The sequence below is a fragment of the Lutjanus erythropterus genome, chromosome 9 (genome assembly GCF_056507025.1).
Source record: "Lutjanus erythropterus isolate fLutEry1 chromosome 9, fLutEry1.hap2, whole genome shotgun sequence".
In the NCBI taxonomy this organism is placed as follows: Eukaryota; Metazoa; Chordata; class Actinopteri; order Lutjaniformes; family Lutjanidae; genus Lutjanus; species Lutjanus erythropterus.
In genome coordinates, this window is record NC_139325.1 from 28974088 (window position 1) to 28994009 (window position 19922).

Sequence of the window (19922 nt, forward strand, 5' to 3'; positions counted from 1 at the left end):
AGGACTTGTTTTCCCCGTCCTCTTGAGACTCTGGGAAGCTCAGACAGGCTGCAGAAACACTGCAGGAGCGCAAGACGAGTAACATTGTAAACCGACGATAATAAGTGAGGACGAGTAAGTTGATCAACTGCCAGTCGTCTATTAATGTAAAGTTAAGCACATTATCCTCACAAGAAAAGCTTATTATCTGAAAATCAACACTTTGAGTTAGTGAGTGCCTTACTGTCCCCAACTGCATATTGCTCAATTTAACCGTTACAAACATCTACAAACAAACGTCATGGTCATTTTATGATTTATTACAATAAATATATTACAGATTTCTCCTTTAATCGGTGACCTCCGGATCACAGGCTTGCTTCTCAAACCTCCAGGTCACCTCTGCTCACTGCTAAATGCCACTAACTCCTGCACACTGGTCCTTTAAAATTGCAATAACAGTTTTTTGGCCGCTTATAACTGTTTTGGTAACTTTAGTTGAGAGATTTCTTTATTTTTCTCTGTGCTCCTCTCAGTGGTTTAAAATGGGTAGTGTTCAGTTGGCCGGGTTTTATCATCATTTTAATGAGAATATGATGACAGCTGGAGGGTTTTGCATCTGTTGCCAGGCTTTGTTCGTTCACTCACGACTCCCCCAAATTACATACACACAGTAGTTTTACTCTATTCAAACACATTGTGGCTTGTTACCAGATAACATGTATAGTACATGCCAGGGGTCACTATTGTATTTGTTCCATTGTAGACATGTGGGAGGGCACTGAATAGTGGATATATTTCCCACTCAAATAGAATAACAGACAGTAACTAAATCCATTAGTAAATAAAAAGTGATTTCAGACACAGCCACTGTTAATCAAAGCTGATCAAAACACACCCGCAAAGTCCTGACAGTCAAGCTGGGTTCTCTGATAAATAATAAATAAGTACTTACCAAACTTTGATTGGTTTTGAGTATTTACTGGTTTAAGTGAACAGTCTGGATGTAATGAAGGATTTTGTCCAACATGCTGCTGTATTTGTGAGTCAAGCATTGGGCATGTACAGCAGACAACATCTTCTGACAGACTCTGTAAGAGGATCTTATTTACCAGCCTGAATGAGCCACTGGCCCTTTTGAAAAAAGAAAACTACATGCCCTTGAATTTTTTTTTAAATGGCAGCTGTCAATCCAATAGTTTGCCTCTTTGTTCATTCATTTAATCATCTGTGTAGAAATTTATTTACAGGCCACCAATTTCAAACCTTGTTCTTGACAGTGAGAGAGCCTTTGATAGTGTTTTTTTTTTTTTTTTTTGTAAAGCAGTAAAGATCCCACAGTGTCATACTGAAGTCCAACATCTGTCTTGAAGGTTTCATGCAAAGGCTCATGGGTAGGTTTTAAGAGGACACCGCAGCTACTGGCTGTGAAAATGGCAAGTCAAAAAAATGAGAGTCTCTGCTGCAATGCAACTGTTATCAATGAAACTGGCTACACCGGGCGAGAGCAGTATGCGTCTGTTCTACAAATAAAAATAGGTCCTGGGTCATTAAGTGTGTTTTGAGCTAACAGTATACAGGGTGACAGCTTATTGGTAGTTTGGTTTTGGTTTGGCCTATTGTTTCTTGTCACCAACATTTATTTGCTAGTACCAGCTGACAGTAGCTTAACTTCTTACTCTTCATAACTTACATAGACTTTGTAATATGAGTAAGCTAACACGCAAACAATCCTGTTCGCTGCAGGTGTAACCAGTAAAAAAGATGCATTCCTCTTTCAACAGCTGTCACACTTGGCAAGTGTCCAAAATTTAAACATGGACATTCAGTCAGCTGAGGAGAGCGAGCTGAATACAGTCTTGAAGCAGTTTACAGATCTGTCTGGACGACTAAAGGAGAGCTCTACTGCGGGAAAGTTTAGATCTATACCATGTAGCAGCAAGCTAACATTAGCGCAGGTCAATGTTTGTGTTGCTTGGCAACAGTCCAGTCCCAGTCCAGCTGCAGAACTATATGTGTTGGCAGTGCCAGATAAATGAATTGATCTCTTGTCAGTTATTACTGTTAACTAATGAATGACACTTGTAGAACAAAAGTAATATCACACTGTTTATTTTTGATGAATCCATCTATGAACGAGTCACATCCGTGCTGATATTCAGTACAACGGCACGTCCATTTTCAGACTTGCACAGTGCTAACAATCCTAATCAAGAAGGGCAGTGCAATTTGTTGTCCCCGTTTTCTCTTTATCTTCCTGAATATTTCTGCCGAGTCACTGCTCCACACCACTGCCACACTCACAAACTCTCTCTGACTGTGCTTTCTCTTTCCAGACTCTGTTTTCCCTCCATATACTGTGCCTGTCTCTTCTCAATCACTTTCTCTGCTCTCTCTTGTCTCTAAGGCTTTCTGTCTCTTGTATGAATCTCCCCTCTTCCTGTCTCCTTTGCTCTGATACCTCAACCCCTTTTTGTCTCCTCAGACAGAATTTCAACTCCATTCTCTTCATTTCTTTTTTTTTTTTTTTCCTTTTTCAAATATTGTTCCCACTGGCTAATGGAGATTTTGTGACTGATAATCCAGCTCATAAAATGATACATTAACTTTGCCTCAGCCTTGGCCTCAGAGAGCCTGGCCAGTGAGACGGGGAGGACGTGCGGTTTTAAATGGACTGTTGTAGATTACATCGATGAGATTGCTTTTAATCCTGCTGGAGTTCTGTTGTAGCTCGCCTTATGTTTCACATAATTAGCTTTAGAGGTAAAGCTGAGGGGAAATGTGTGCAGGCTTGTGATTTCTAGCCTGGGCTGTGATTTTTCAAGCTCGGATGAAATGACGGGCAGTTTGTCTCTTTGAAAAATATATATTTCTAATTAATCGTGTTGCAAATAATAAGAAAACAAATGAAGCATGTAATTTACCGTCATCACCCTCTTCTTATCTTTCCAGGTGTTCAAGACTAAAGTACTGGAGCTGGGAGAGAAGCTGCTGCCTGCCTTCAACACGCCAACAGGAATCCCCCGAGGAGTCATCAACCTCGGGAGGTGAGTCTCAGCATCAGCCTTCACCTCCAACCGTCCTCCATCCCTGACAAAAGACGATATCAGGTTATCACACTGGCTTGCGTTAATCAGTGCTCGTGCAGTTCCAGAGGCAGAGGTTGATTCAAATACGTGAGCCGACATGCAAGTTGTCTACAAACAGGGAATATGCTAATGTTGTATTGAGCCCTCCTCTAATCCACAGTTAAGTTGCAACGCTGAATTTCAACTTTCAGTTACTGCGATTCCTCGGACCTGCTTTGCACATGGAAATAAACTTTCACATGTTCAACAGAAGCCAGAAGGAAGGAAGCAGGTCCAAGTTTGTAATTCAAATAGTGACAATATTCTGCATAAATCTGCAGGAAGGACTTGTTGAAGAAAAGTTTTCTAAAACAAACAAACTGACAGTCTCCGTTTGTTGACAATGGAGCAGCTGCGGGCCAAGCTTTACAATGACAATGACATTTGGATAAGAATTAATCTGTGTTCACAAACACGTTGGAAGATCATATGAATAATATTTGCATGTTTTTAAATGAGTTGTGTTAATTTTTAATCTGTTCCAAACCATTACCTTTCTAATCTAAAATCTTTATTGACACGATCTTGTTAATGCCACGGTCACGCAGCACAACTTCAATCCATTTTCATTTTCAGAGCAATTTCACCGTGAATTTCAAGTTGTCTGTGTGTTTAGATTTGGCTTTGACCTTTTTCAAAGCAGGAGAGGGGGAAACAAATGTGCCTCTTGTTTTTTGATTTGACAATTTTATAGTGAGACTGAAATAGGAGTTGGAAAAGATTATAGGGGAAAGAATCTGACTGATGAACTGATGATAAGAGCACTATGTCTGTGACTGTGACAGTCAAATTATCATCGGCAGCCTACTTACCCTCAGCCTGACTTTACCTCTGTTTTGCCTCATGAACACACAGTACAATGCATTAACAACCAGGAAAAAACTTCACATTATGATTGAGTTTGAAGTGTCCTTAGAGACTGGGTCTAAAATTAGGGCTGTCACGGTGATGGAATTTCCCCTGCTATTATTGAGGTTGGCTCAGCAGCACACTATGCAGCATTAGCACCATTCTTTTGTTTGTTTTTGCATATCACCTAATTACTGATACAAGTGTAAATGATTTACAGTGAGAGATCACGTGAGAATCCATCTTGCCAGATTTCAAGTTATCCATTTATGTATGTTCCAAAAGTGGTACAGCCTATCAGCGTCCTAGGAGGGACTACCAGCAGCTACGGGCGTGGTTTTAGGTGTGATGACAGTGAGAAGCGTCCGTGAAGGCGTTGATCTGATTGGTTGAAGTTAGCCCGTAGACGTGATAGACAGATGGCTCATCCAATCACCTGCCAAGCGTTTTTTCAAAGCAGCTTCCCTTTTCCAAACAGTTTTCTAAGGACAATCCATACTGACCCTCATATTACTTGTCAAATGTTTTGAAGCATTCATACATTCATTTGAAGCTGCTACAAGGAACTTTAATATTTTGTTGAGTTTTGGAGACTCCTGTGGACAAAAGCGGAAGCGCTTCTGCTCATGTCATCTGATTTCAAGGAGAACCCGTCCTGGTGACAGGCATTCAGGATAGGTATAAAGAAATGGCTTATCTTCTCGTGGATGGTCTAATTTGCTTATGTGGGTCGTATAGCAGCATCAGTATTAAATTGATACTGTTTTATAACCTGTTTAAAACTCCTCTTAGTTGCCTTAACATGCATTGAAGTATACAATAAAGAAGAGCCTAGCCTTATGAAAAAAACAGAAGGGGTTGTTGTGGTTGTTTGGCCCCCAATTGGCTCATCAATAGCGTTGTATTTCAAAACTGTGGTTATTTCTACAGCCCTATCTAAACTGAACTTTGATTATTTGAAGTTACTTAGCCAAATCTGAGCTGTCAAGCTCCTTTTATGTCCATTTTTAAGATGGTTGGTAAATCCTACAGTACACTCTCCTCTTGCTCTCGTTTCCTAATCTTATAAGAAACTTCCTGGCACCTCTGTCATCCACCTGCTACCAATTAACCCACCAGCCAAGCTGGACAGCTGCTGGAGGATTTAATTACCTTATTCTACAGTTAATTCCTGCTACATCACCAACATGAGTCTGCGGTACAGATGGGCAGGAAGAACCAGGCTGCCCGTAGTGTGGTCATGTGGGGTGTGTGGAAGCACACAAACAAGCGTATCCACACTTTGCACGCACACACGTCACTTTAGAGGAGAACATATGCAGCGTGTAACAGAACATAAACAGGCACTGAGCTCTGTGCTCTCAGGGGACTTGAGTTCTGCTGCACAGCCTGTAGCTCTGAATGTGTGTGGGATGAATTTTCTTATATGCTATAAGGGATGTTCTGTTGTGTATTAGTTGACGTTATGGGTCCTTTCCCATATGTTAAATGTTATGTTATTGCTTTCATGGTATGCAGACTGGTAAAATACATCAAATGGCAACATTCAGGTGAAAGACAGCACAGTTGGTTCGTTTGCAGTCCTTTGCTTCATGTAGTCCCCCCACACTCTCTCTCTGTTTTTCCTGTCATGTCTTCAGCTTTCTTACCAAAAAGCCATGAAACGGCCAAAAAATATAAATCTATATAAAAGAATAAAGTTAATCTGGATCTCACACCAGATCTCTTCACAATATTCCTTTTCATAATACAACATTCCCACATCAAAATGTTATAAATTTTGTTGAGTTGTATATTTACTTTATCACAAATCTTTCCAACAATGTTCAAACCCAGACAAATACATAATTTATTCAAGGTAACTGTACGTTTTTCACTAGCCAGTAATTGCTATAATTTGCGAGGCAAAAACATGGGATGTGTTGGATACGTCAGAAAGTGAGGAGGGACATCAGTAACCTTGACTAAATATAATAAAACTTTAATATTATCTTGTCTGTGAACATGATTTCTGCCTGAGTGATGGCAGATTTAATAGGCAGTGGTGGTGGTTTAACATCAAAGACAACATCTCCCATGATCCCATGCTACCTCATGATGCCATTGAATTGTGTCTTGTTATAGTTTTAGTGTGAGACAGAGAGACGCAGCAGAAATTACATAGTACATATTGTGCGTTCAAGTGCTGAAATGATTATGAAAATGACTGGATTAAATGATTAGTTGATTGGCAAAAGTGAATCTTTTAAGTTTTCTTCTCACAACAACATCAAATTCTTGGTCCTGCTTCTTAATTGTGAGGATTTCTTAGTTTATCATGCCTATGCACCAGCAAAAGCTGTGGCCAAAAGCATCCGTCTGTCCCACTCTTGTGAACGTGAACTTGGCAATGACAAGGAAAGATATACTTACATAAAAAATACACTTAAAAGCCTTTATTAAATGTATTAAACTTATAAAAACATCAATCACAGCAGGCAACAATAAACTTACTTCATGGTAGATGATGGTAAAGGTGATTCATAGACCTTTTTAATGAGTTTATTTTTAGCCAACACAAATCTAATTAGCTTGACATGTTGTAATTAGTGTTCACAGTATGCCAGTGAAGGTCAACTATCAAGTTACCCTCATATCTAATATAACTTAATACATATAGCTTAATATAGTTCAATTAATCATATTAAACCATCTGCACACTTTGCTCCATCGCCAGCATCCAATTTATTATCTAAGCTTTCACCCAGAGAGATCATTTAATTAATTTTCCAGCAGTAACATGAAACATTTTCTTGTGCTGCTCCTCAATAATGAGGATTTCCTGGTTTTCATTTAGCTGTCAGCCGTAGCCGAAGTCATTGTGTGTTCAGGTCCCCCATTTATTCGCACGTCTCATTCTTGTGAATGTGAACTCTGAGTGAAGATGGTTTGTTTCTTACTGGAAATTATTCACTGGAATCATACGTCAATATAGTGATAATTTCAATTTTACTTAAAAAAAAAAAAAAAAAAATGCCTTTAAAGTCTTGAGTCTGGACAGACATGGACGCAAACTGCAACTTGATTGGTTGGCAGAGACATAAAGTTGCAAAGTGGTAATTCTGGTATTTAATAGATAAATAGGACTTTTGATTAAACAAAAAAGACATTTGAAAATGAAATCCAAAGATTTAGGGAGAAAATAATCAGCCACTTATTCAAAAATTCAGAAAACAGGTGTTAGTTGTAGCCCTACTTTTTCATAGCTAATGACACTTTTCACATCCAGCGTGTTCATTTGTTTTACAGTCTACCAACACATGAGAGAAACCTTTCCAGTGTCAAAGTAAATACACAGTTTAAACCGTGGCAACATTTGATGTTTAATATCTGTCACAGTACCTTACAAACAAACAAAATGAAATGAAATGAACAAAATCAATGTAATGTTTCCCATAGCTTAAAAGCCCTTCAAAATTCTGAACATGATCCTCCTAGAACTAAAACCTAAATGAATTTAAATTTTTTATCAACATCCACAGAAGACTGTTTGCTATTAATTTTAATGACATATATTGAGAGGTCGCACATTTTTATTGATGTGTTTTTCTATTATGTGTCAACTTCACAGGCTGGAATTACTCTAGCTGTTCTGTTAAAATGCACAAAAATGCCAATTTCCCCGACACATTATGCATGACATGCGATATTGATTTCTGCTCCGTAAACCTGATTATATTTCTGATAGCTGTGGCAGAGCGTGAGGCTGTGTTTGTTAAAGGAGGTGAAAAGATTAATGGATGAGCAGCAGTGCTGTTGCTCACCAGGCAGCAGCGATGTGGATACCTCCCCCTCCAAACACACCACCACCCGCCCGTCCGCCACCCCGAACCTCCGCTTTGATTCTCAGATTGATTCTTCTTAAAAGACGAATCAGATGTGACTGGAGCCACAGCTTCTAATGATGTAGCCCCCCAAAACTTTTAATGGATGCATTCATCAGCAGCATGGCTAACCCTTTGATTCCTGCCCGCACACACACACGCACACACACACCCGCCACCCCCCTCCATTTTCTCTCCGTCCATCTTCTTCCCTTCTTACACATTCAGTTCAATTCATTACCGGATGTCTGATCTTCTCAAGCGTCTATTAGAGGGTATGTTAAGTCATTCTCGTAGTACAGTCTGCCACTAGTAATCATAGGCAGCCATTAGTGAACCATCTCTGAAAGAACACATTTACTGTGATTTGCGGAGTAAAATTATCCACACCGCCTTGGAGAAATGAAACTGAAGGGTGTCATGTGTTTCTGACCTTAATGTTCATAGTTTCCTGTTAACTTTTTAAAGCTCTTGTTATTCTACATACATATAATTTGTCTGCAGTGGTGAATTTCACGTTGAGGTTAATAAAGATTTACACAAACATCAATCACAGCAGGCAACAATAAACTTATGTGATGGTAGATGATGGTAAAGGTGATTTCATGGAGCTCTAATGAGTTTATTCGTAGCCGACGCAAATCTAACTTGCCTGACATGCTGCCATTAATGTTAATGGTGTGCCAGCGAATGTCAAGTGCCAAGTTAACTTATTATATTTAATATAACTTAATATATATGCCGTAATATACTTAAAATATTCAGATCAAACCATCTGCTTACTTTACTTACTTTACATCCAATTTATTATCCCAGCTCCCACCCAGAGACCAAACATAGAAGTGTGAATAAAAATGCTAGAATATTAATAAAAATCTGAAGCAGATTTTTTTTTTCTTTCTGCACGACCTTCTAGTTTTGTGCCCGTGTTCGATTCATGTATAATTAACCCTCAAACCTTGGTAGCTGCTTGCTAGCTTCTTTTTTTCTTTGGTCGGTGTCATGAGATGTTATTGTTGTTTATAAAATCATCTGATTGTTGTGAATACAGAGCTGCAGGATTTTGGATTAGTACAGAAAATATGCTTTGTGGCAAACAAAAGTTTGTGATACTTGCACGTTTTGTTCAGCAGGATAATCTTCTACTTTATGATTTTTAAGATTAAATGCAATCACAAGAAGTAAAAACCGAGCATTAGACTATAAGCAAACTACACCACAGTGGCATTACTCAACATCACCCACACTACTCTACAACTTTGTGCACCTGCAGCTCTAAATATGATGTTCAGCGTTATAATGTTGTACTGGTTGACCGAAGTTTACAAGCAATACTGCTGATGAACTGGCTGTAACTGGCTTTTAACTCACTAGAACTTCACATCAGTGAAAAGGATGAAATTCAGAAGATTTGTGCTGTACTTAGATTAAGTATTTATACCACTGGTCCTTTCATTTAAAGTTAACTTTATATCTGGAAATGTCAGAACATACCGAACTTGTCATACAGCATTAAACACAGCATGAAAAGTTGTTTTTCTTGTTTGTATTTTCAGTACATTTATATCTACTCTACTCATATTTAAACCTCTATTATCTTGTGGTTTTCTACTGTATTTCCAATTTAACAACAACAGCTCAGGGGATTATTTATTATGTTTGCTATCAAGAAGTAACTGTGTTGCATTAATCACTAAGACACAAAACAATAGCTCTACTGTGCATAATAATAAGTAAGTCAGACAATTAGTAATAGTAAGTAAATAAGTCAAACAGTGAAACAAGGAAGCACGTAAAACTAATGACAGTTTAAAGCTGAGTAACAAGCTTTTTAAGCATCATTATGTAGCCTCAGGTTCCCTTTTCGCCCACATCCTGAGGACATTAATGTTCTACCCAATTTGTCTCCAGTCCCTAAATTACATGCTCTGCCACCTTTGTGATTTAGTTTTTCTAGTTACACTGTATATACAGTAGCCGTATGAAAGTGTTTGTCCCTGTAGTGTTTGTGAACAGTCGTGATACTTAGTCTACCTGTTTGCGTGTTGTCTCTGTTGCAGTGGCACCAGTTGGAGTTGGGGCTGGGCCTCAGCCGGGAGCAGCATCCTGGCTGAGTTCGGGACCCTTCACCTCGAATTTGTCCATCTGACGGAGCTCTCCAGGAATCCCATCTACACAGAGAAGGTGTGATTCATACACAGATCACGTTTCCAGCTCTATCTCGCAGGACAATTTACTATTTTACTGAAGTTCAGAAAATATGTGGAATTTTTCATGAGCATCGATTTTTGACTGACAGGGTTTCTGCAGGTTTCAGCGAGTTAAATGTAAGACTTTTTAAGACCATTATGAATGCAATTTAAGACCTATTTCACCTGCACACTGACAAAGTAAATGCAAATACAACACACATACAACTACACAGAACTATGTGTATTGTGTGTACTGTGTCTATATAAGAGTATTGTGTGTGTGTGAGTCCTAACCATCGACATACTGTATGTAAAGACGGACGACATGACATCCTGCCAAAAGTGAAGCCAAAACATCTCAGTCACCCCCTGGTGGCTGGCTGCAGTATACATCATAAATCCCACTCCATCCATGTTCGCAAATGGGACATGAGCCAAACTAAGAAAATTTAAGTACAATGTCATTGCAGTCATTTTAGGTCGTTTTCATCACACTGGTGTATGTTCAAGTGTTTATTTTACTTTTAACTTTGTTTTTATTTGTTTGTGCTATAAAAAAGTGTATGAGGTCATGATTGATAGTTGCGCTGGTCCACTGGTTCTACAGGTACCCGATACTGTGGCTTTAACCCAGATCACTACCGCAGAGAAATTCTTATTATTGGATTTTTGACTTTTTAAGGACCTGCAGAAACCCTGGATTAAGTTCCACTGCTCTGCACGATGCTTCTCAGCCTTGAAGCGATGATATTAGTTGACTGCCCTGACAGTTCAGTATCCAGATGATATTCTTTTGTTTTTGGGTGTATTTGCAGGTGATGAACATCAGAAAACTCCTGAACAAGATTGAAAAACCTCACGGCCTGTACCCCAACTTCCTCAGTCCAGTCAGCGGCAACTGGGTCCAACGTAAGTCCTGTGTTATTCTGGTTAAAAATCTGGGGAATTATTGTATGATTGCGGATAAATTTAGGTCATAGAGAAACGTGTCAAACAGTTTAATTTGTAATGAAAGATAAGGTCAATGGCTCTCTTACATTATTAGAAAAAAAACCCATAAGATTTAAAAGTGACCTTGGTGAAACAAACATCTCTGAGCTGCCCTGGAAGGTCTACCTACTCAGTAATACAATAATTGTGTCTTCCCAGTGTGGGTCAATATGACAGTGCAAGACATTTCTCATTTCTAACTCTTTCTGGCTTTCACACCTCTGGCAGACCTTGAGTCACCTCACGTGTCAAAGCTCTTTTAGCTGCTCGTCTGTGTCATCCAGCCATCCGTCTACTTCCTTTCATTTTTAATATCGGGCTCATAGCAGTGGCTATATGACTCCCATTGCTCCGGGTTATTAAAATGATAATGAATTCAATTACTTCAGGAAATTGGATCTTTTCCGATTTACCTGAAAGGAGGTGAAAAAAAAATCGCGGGATACGATGATGGTGGGGCTGAAAAGGTGGTAATCTGGTTGATTACAGAGGCTAATTGTTGTAGGTGAGCATGAGGAGAAGCAGAATTGTATATATTTACTCTCACAAAGGAAAAAGAAATCTTGGCTCTGCAGCCCTCCCTCATCTGTCAGTGTCAAGGACAAACACACAGGGGCTCTGTGATAACCTTGCGGGGGAGTCAGCAAAGGTGTGCGTGCATGCAATGAGCATGAGTGGATAGATTTAGACTCATGCACGCCTCCACTGCAATATCATATTCATCTTTATGATTCTGAATGTGGACTTAAGAGCATGCAGGAGGAAAATCAACAGCCACTTGTTTCAATTTCCACTCACAAGTTCAAAGTGTGTTACATAATTGAGGTTTTAACGCTCAAATGAACTATTTTAACATCACTGAACAGAGAGCGTGTGGGTTCACAGAACATGAGAGCACACACCACGAATTATCCAGAAAAGCCAGAAAGAAAACAAAATGTAGACAAGTCCATGGTAATGGAGTTGCATATTTTGGATATTCAACCACAGGACATGAAAGCTTTTGTAACTCTACAGTCACAGCAAACCAGACACAAGTTAGTCAGACATGGTGGCCTGTAAGACTTGATTTGTGAATGGAATAACAGGGTTTCTGTAGTGCAATTTAAAGAGACAGTTCACTCAAAAATCCTGTAGTAGCACCTGCTATACATATCAGAGTTTTGGAGTTATAAGCCATAGAGATGTTTGCCCTCTCTTGAATATAATGGAACTAAATGGCACTCGGCTTGTGATGCACTAAGTGCCTAAAAATAAATTTACAAAAACTCAACAGCAATGCCTCTTTCTAGAAATCATGACCCAAGATAATCAGACTCAAGATATTCCATACACCTTCCTGTGAGCAGTTTCATGTAGGAACTCATTTCTCTCTGCCGAACTACACCCACCAACTGTATCACTGTGCAGAAGGAGGTGTGCGTTCACTCACGGATGAGACATTAAAGCTCAGCTGAAGAGGACACCATCAGTGGTTACATCCTGCTCTGTCTCATGCACAAGCCTCCTGTCTATGAGTAGATGCACGCTTCCCTCTGCAAGGTGATATAATTGACAGACAGTATAAAAAAAAGTTCCTACATGAAACTGCACACATCAAGGTCTGTGGATTATATTGAGTAACCAGGCAATGATTTCTGTAAAGAGACGCTGCTGTTTAGTTTTTCTAAATGTATTATTTGGTGCTTTGAGCACCACAAGTCGAGTGACATCTAGTTCCGTTACATTTGAAAGAAGGCAGACAATCTCCAAAACTTGACAATTCACACCAAATCTAGATGAATAAATAACCCTAGAGGTAGGAAGAAAACAGGTATTTTTGATTTCAGGGCGACCTGTTTCTTTAAAAGTCTTTAAGACCCTTTTAATGTGATGAATAACTGTTTCATGATCATGTCGACCAAAGTATGAAAGTATGATGGAAAAATAGATGTGAAGATGTGGCCTTGAATAATTTACCGCTATATCAGATTTTTTCAATACTTCCAAGCAGCATACTGAAATCATTTCTAATGATGTAATTCATTAAATTAAAATAAGGCAACCTGTTCATGAGCCAACACGCAGCAAAGGGACACATGTGGAAGACTGCTGCAGAGGACCCTCAGTCTCAGCACATGGGGCACATGCAACCAGGTTGCCACCACAATCACACTTTTAGATTGTGTGTCTCCTAACAATGTAAAATTGTGTAAAAAGTGTGTATAAAAATAGCTTTTTAAGACTTTTCAAGACCTGTAGATACTCTGAATGAAGACCTGTGTGTGTGTGTGTGTGACCATGCAGAATATTTTCACACAATCCTGTTTCCCTCTTATTCCCTGTCTTAGATCATGTTTCCATCGGTGGCCTCGGGGATAGTTTCTACGAGTATCTGATCAAATCATATCTGATGTCAGACAAGACAGACGACGATGCAAAGAAGATGTACTACGGCGCGCTGGAGGTATGGAAATTTTTTATCTTACATTTCACACGGAGCGATGGGTCTGCTCAGGCATAGCTTTGTTAGATTACAATAATAGTACTTACAGTAATTTGCATATATGCCTTTGATCAGACAAAGCAATACTAAGTGTTTTACACCCAAGACAAATAAAAGACAAAGAAACTGTGTTGACAAAACCAATAAGAAAACTGCAGGTACAGTGCTTAATCATTTTTTAGAGGATAATTGAAGGCTGACTGAAGGATACAGCCTCTTAAACCCTATTCAGACATGAAACACACTGCTGGCTTCACTCATCTGTTTAGAGTGATAGCTTGTTGTCATTCAGACAGAGGTGTGGGTTACGTAAATATTGTGGCTTTATTCAGATAAGACAGCACTATTATGAGTCAATGCTCAGCTGATATTTGGCACTAAGTGTATGAGAGAGAGCTCTGAATTAAAAAAGAATAACAAGGAGGAACAGAAACGCTTTCTCTGTTCTGGATTTTCTTTAAATATTTTGCAGTTGAAGCCTTAATTAACGACCATTATGGCTGAAGAATGAGGGTCTTCCCCTTTTCTCACAGTGAATTTCTAAATTAATTTCGCCTTCATTTTAATCATGTGATGCAACTGGAGAGCAAATTCTGCTGCTCGTTTTGATCAGATCCACCACACAAGTGTAGAAGTTTGGACCTCTTGTCTAATTCCTGTTCGCGTGAGATGTTGATGAGTGCTGGTCTGACTACTTTTGTGGTATTATGTGGATTTTTGTTGTTGTAGTTGTTTTGTTTTTTACAAATTTTGCACAACACCAAAATGCATTTAATCGCCCTTTATGCATATTTGATCTTGTGCTGCTGCGGCTTTCCTGTTAATCTGACGTAAAGTCCAACCAAGTAACTTCACTGTCTTTTAAGTAAAAGTGACTCAGGTATTTTTTGGACCAGGGTTGCAACAGTATGACCCTTAAAGGAAAAAAAACAGAAGGTTATTTTTGTTTTGGTCAAGCAAATGCTGTATCATGATTGAAAAAAATGTTATGTCGTGATGGACGTGAAACTTGTAACGATTTTTTAAAAATCAAGTATAGGTAAAATGTGTCCTTTCGAAAATAATTTTTAAAAGATGAGACAGATGAAAAAAAATAGGGGGATGTAAGAAAAAAGTAATCTCTCTTTAGAAATAAATAAAAAACTCAAACTGAGGAATACTGCAATACTGCAGATAACTGTCAACTTTAATACCAAGGTACTGCTGCAACCCTTATTTGGGTCTTACACCAAAATATTAAAATGTAGGGATGTAAAAATATATCAAATAATGCAACATAGCAATAAAATAAAAGGTTTTGTTATGATACCAGACAATGACAACATCTACTGTGATATTATATCTTATTATTATTTTATTTTTTATTCTTATTTCAGTTTATGAAAGGACTGCTACTGACTGCTGCATTGTTTTTATTTTGTAATTGTACATACATAATTTAACATACATTCAAGACAATTCAACTATTATTTTATTATTAAAGAAAGAAAGCAGAAGCACTTTAAGTGCTTTTACACAAACAAAAATGCTGTAGACATCAGATTTATTATTTAACAGGACATTTTTTTAAGTTGTAGTTTTTCTGTTTTTTAATATCATGATAAATATTGCATCATGGTCTTTTTATCATCGGTATTATTGTACCCTGAGTTCTCGGTATTGTTACATGCCGAGGCGCATGTCTGAACGTGGTTGTGCTGCACAAAAAATTAAAAATGATGGAGTGATAGTGCACAGCATGTCACTCAAGCAGAGCTTTTATGAGCAGATGTATAGATGTTCCTCTCATCTATTGAAATTCTGTGGCCCTATTCAGAAGCAGGTGTAGAGTTATAATGGAAGCTTTTATCCGAAGCCTCGTACCATGATTATAAACAGTTGTATTTTTGTGACAGATGCTCTCAGTGGAATGGTCATATGGAAAAAAGGAAAATGATATAGAAAAGGAAAGACTTCTGGTGCTGCTAAATGTGGTTAGAGCTGTGATTAAATAGCAACTGATTTGTGTGTTTATATACTGTAATGTAAAATACCATCTGCACAAAAAAAAGTGTTCATATATACCCACTGCTCTGTATACATATGCATAAAAATACATCCAAAGCCATCTGTTTTCCTCTTTAATGGAGATAATGTCAGCGTAAAGCACATTCCCTCTGGCTGCAATTACAGTATCACAGACAATAACTTCAGATTGCCATCGAGAGTTCCTCAGTTCTCATCACAGGGTCAAGCCAGAGGCATAACTACTAATTACTGACTCCTCTGTTCCCCTGTGACTTGGTATTTAAATGGCCAAGGACCTCCGCACTACCAGCTTAAGTCATCTACTGTATGTTTATACAGAGATCTAAGGTGAAGCCACAGCACAATTCATTATCTCTGGCATTCAAATAAAAGTAGATTACTAATTACAACAGTGTTGAATGAGAGAACGTTTTCCAATTATCCTATGCCATGATTACTGCTAACAACAGCTAATTAGTGAGAAAATCATCAGTCTCAGCCCTTAAGAAAAATGCTTTTTCTGAGAACATGGTACTTTATATTATGGGCATTACTTTGTTTTGTCCTCAATTACAGCAGGTTGCATCTTCATCCAACCTTATTTAGCATTAAAGGTTTTTCATACAGTAAATAATGGTGGTAGGAGGGGAATGTTACATGAAGGGAAACAAAGCAGCACTCACTAAAATCTGAAAGAGGATATCTTAATTTTCCTTTTCCTATTCATGCCATTTTATTTTTGTAGGGTAAAATGCTCTTTAAGGGGAACCCTGGAAGTTCAACTGGTTTAGCACTAAGGCTGCATTTCCTATCACAGTGGCCTCGGTTTTGTTCCCAGACCAGGGCCCTTCACTGCATGTTGTTTCCTCTGGCTCTACTACCTTTCCTGTCTATCTTCGCCTGCCCAAAAAAGGCAAAAGGCCAAAAATATTATCTATAAAAAGCTCTTCAAATATGCAGAATCCCTAATTACTAATTATTTATCATAATCTTAGCAGGCTGGCACAGTAACACTGCAGGAAGTCAGCCAAGTAAGGGAACCTGGGATCATAATACCATTTTGCATCTTAACTATATGATACAATACAGTAGGTGCTTACTTAGGGCATGTGACTCACTATTAAGTTTCAGTTTTGGCCGTCCAAGGGAAAATGTTTGGGCATGCCTGATTCAGATATTCCAAATAGTCCAAGCTCCCTCACAAACAGTAGTAAGCAGAGGTTAAACCTGCCTCTTTGAATCATTAATTAAAGTAACTCTAATCCTCTCTCTTACAGTTGTCTTAGTTTATTCCAGATCAGCCAAAATCTATGACTATTTTAATATGAAGTCAAGTCACTTTGAGTTAAGACAGTTTTAATGGGCACTTTAGTCTGGGATTAGGGCTTAAGCCTTGTTTGTGAAGTGTCACCTGCATTTTTGCTTGCAGGAGAAGGAAAATTAACTAAAAAGATTTGCAGACTGTAACACCAGTCTAACGTTAGCTCTAGCCATTTTCTCAATCAAACATGGCTGATAAAGTAAACAGAAAATATAAAACAGCTGAATAACAACCTTAGATGACGCACGGTGTAAAGTTACGTTAACACTGTAAGTGACTACTATTAACAGAAAAACGTTCCACATGTTGACAAATCCAATATATCAGGATTTGGTGCTGACAAAAATTAAAAAGGACACCGCTGTCTTGCTGCTGCTTGACGGATTGAGTGTTCATGAAGAGCAGTTGTACTGCTGTGATAAACCATTTCCAAAGGAATATACTGCAGTACTGGTTGTCTCTCTCACCCACTCAAATCTGAAAGAGGATATCTTTATTTCCTCATCTTTACTTTCTAAGCTCATCCTGAAAGAGCTGTTTAAAAAAAGACAAAAAATTAATGAATGATTGGACTTGAGATTCAAGAGGGAGTTTACGTCTGTAATTACCAGCGCATTGTGGGGTGGTGCTGCGGCTGAATATCACAAACCTGAATTCAAATGCAAAGTGAGCAGCGAGGCAGACAGAATGTGTGAGAGGGAGATGAGAAAAAAAAAAATCTGTAAGAGAGTGAGTGATGAGTCATTCAGAGACGATCTCATGAGATGTCCTTCTGTTATATTCTGTCTTATAAAATATAACGCATTGACAAGAGGCACAGCTGCAAGGAGGCAGAATTGCACGAAACCTAAATTTGCAGATCTGGCTGAAAAAGAAAGTTGAGAAGTCTTTCTTCAAAAAAAAAAAAAAAAAAAAGAAATCTCCCTTTACATTTCTCTGCCTACTCTATCAGTCTTTTGTTTTATGATAATTTATTCAAGGTCTTGTGCTGGACTTCTTTTTCACAGGCTCTCAGAGCTGTCCCCTCCTGGTAAACATTACATAGATAATTGAACATATAAATACAGACATGCTGGATTCATCCATTAAGTGTGTGAAGACAGGCCTGTATAGAAAACATGGTGCATAGATACCATTATTGGATATTTGGTGGTTTAACTTTTGCCTGACTAGCTTTGCGTAGTTACATCTCAGTCACGTTCACTTGTTATCTGGCTTCATTGCAGCATGGTTGAGTTGTGTTAGGTGGCGAGTAAAATAAAGATACAACACACTCAACTCTCTATTAAACCTTGACGACTGGATGCTGGAACTTTACTGTCATTGATAATAAAAAACATGGCTTTTTTTGAGGTTGTGAGTTAGGTTAGTTATGGCCACTGTTGTTATGTGATTGGAAAATTTTGCAACGCTTAGTAACAACCACTTACATATTCACACAAGACTTAAGCCCACATGCTGTTGTCCTAATGAAATTGCCAGCCTCGGGAAGTCCTTGTTTTTAGTCATTTCAATTTTCCCAGTGTTTAAATGTGTGTACGATGCATAAGGAAATCAAGAGTGAAACTAAAGACATCAATTTCAAACTGTGGTTAGCTCAAGTAGTCATTAGATTACACCAACCTTGAACAAAACTAATTTGTGCAGTGTTATCTAACCAATTATAGATTATCTGCTTGGATACCGTTGTGATATATAATTCTAATACATAGCAATATCAATGATGCAAAACAATTACAACCATCATGAGATGCACAGGAAGTGCTATAATGAACAAGTCCAATGTTGTGTTGAAAAACAGCTGTAATGGTTTGGGGGCAGCTGAACTGGAGAGAGCATGTAAGGAGAAAGCAGCAGAGGGCATCAAAACATATCTGTCAGCGTTGACCTCAACACAAAAGCCATTACAGATGTTAGGTGTGGACACTTTTGTGTTAATGGTAGACTGTCAAAACCACTGAAAGATAGAAATTCCTAATCAACTAAGCATCACACTTATGTAGCACACAGTTTGTCAATAATTAACAGACAGTATATCTACCAGATTTAAATATTCCTGGCGGTGTGTGTTGTTGCAGGCGATTGAAGCTAACCTGGTACAGAAGTCACCTGGTGGCCTTACCTACATGGCCGAGTGGAGAGGCGGGATCCTGGACCACAAGATGGGCCACCTGGCCTGCTTCTCTGGAGGGATGATCGGCATCGGGGCTGATGATGGAGCGCCGGAGAAGAGGCAACACTACCTGGACCTGGCTGCCGAGATCACGCACACGTGCCATGAGAGCTACACTCGCTCAGGTGAGTGAAAATGTCAGGGATGTTGAAGAGAGTGCAGACACTCTTCGCTGTGGATGAGTGACTGCTGATGCTCGTTTTGGTTTGGACATGAATGTACCATGTCACTCTGATTTGATCCATTATTGACCGCTTGCTCGCCAGGCGTCTCATGTTACAGTGTCTCTCCTCCTGCCTCCCACTATGGTATCCCCATATTTTACATGGTGATGTTGTATCAATACATAGACCAAGCATCAAACTTTTACTATTTTTAGCCTCTACCACAATATATACATTCAGATATACACATTATTTCAAAAATAACATACCGTAAATTCTGTAATAGTGAACAGTATGGACAAATCAAGTATCACAGTATATTTCTTACATTGCTACAATATTGTAGGGATGACTATTAGCGCAGAATGAGATATTTGATAAATAATCATCTTGTGAGGTCAGCAGAGGTCATAGTCAGTGGGATTCGTTTAATTTAATTTCAACTTAACATTTTTATTTTAAGAGTATGTTTTATTTTATATAATTTCAATTCAGCAGTAATTTATCTTCTCCCCAGTTGCTGAAGGGGCTGCAAAACTTTTTTTGCTGTTCAAACTACCTTTAACTGGAGAGCAGTCCACACACATTTGCATTCAGTTCAGGTGGACTAAGTAGACTAATACAAACAGTTGTCAGGTGCGTGTAACGTTTATGACAGATTTTTATGACAGTTGTTCAGTCTGCTTGACAATCCCATTTTGCTGCAATAAAAATGAGTGAAGCAAGTTGAACAGACTGAAAATGTTATTTTATCAGATGAAACAGATGTTG

At 38.6% G+C, this 19922-nt stretch overlaps 1 protein-coding gene across 2 annotated transcripts in view; it reads left to right on the plus strand.

The window, feature by feature from the left end:
• LOC146321770 (mannosyl-oligosaccharide 1,2-alpha-mannosidase IA) overlaps window positions 1–19922 on the plus strand; it is a 275021-nt gene that overhangs the window by 238028 nt on the left and 17071 nt on the right. Inside the window, exons 5-9 of one of the 2 annotated variants that reach the window (XM_084727045.1) lie at window positions 2932–3025; window positions 9876–10003; window positions 10827–10920; window positions 13332–13447; window positions 18893–19112. In XM_084727045.1, coding sequence (XP_084583171.1) covers window positions 2932–3025; window positions 9876–10003; window positions 10827–10920; window positions 13332–13447; window positions 18893–19112 — 652 coding nt within the window. Of the gene's footprint in view, window positions 1–2931; window positions 3027–9875; window positions 10004–10826; window positions 10921–13331; window positions 13448–18892; window positions 19113–19922 lie in introns of both variants that reach the window. The other variant, XM_084727046.1, reaches the window with a different exon arrangement.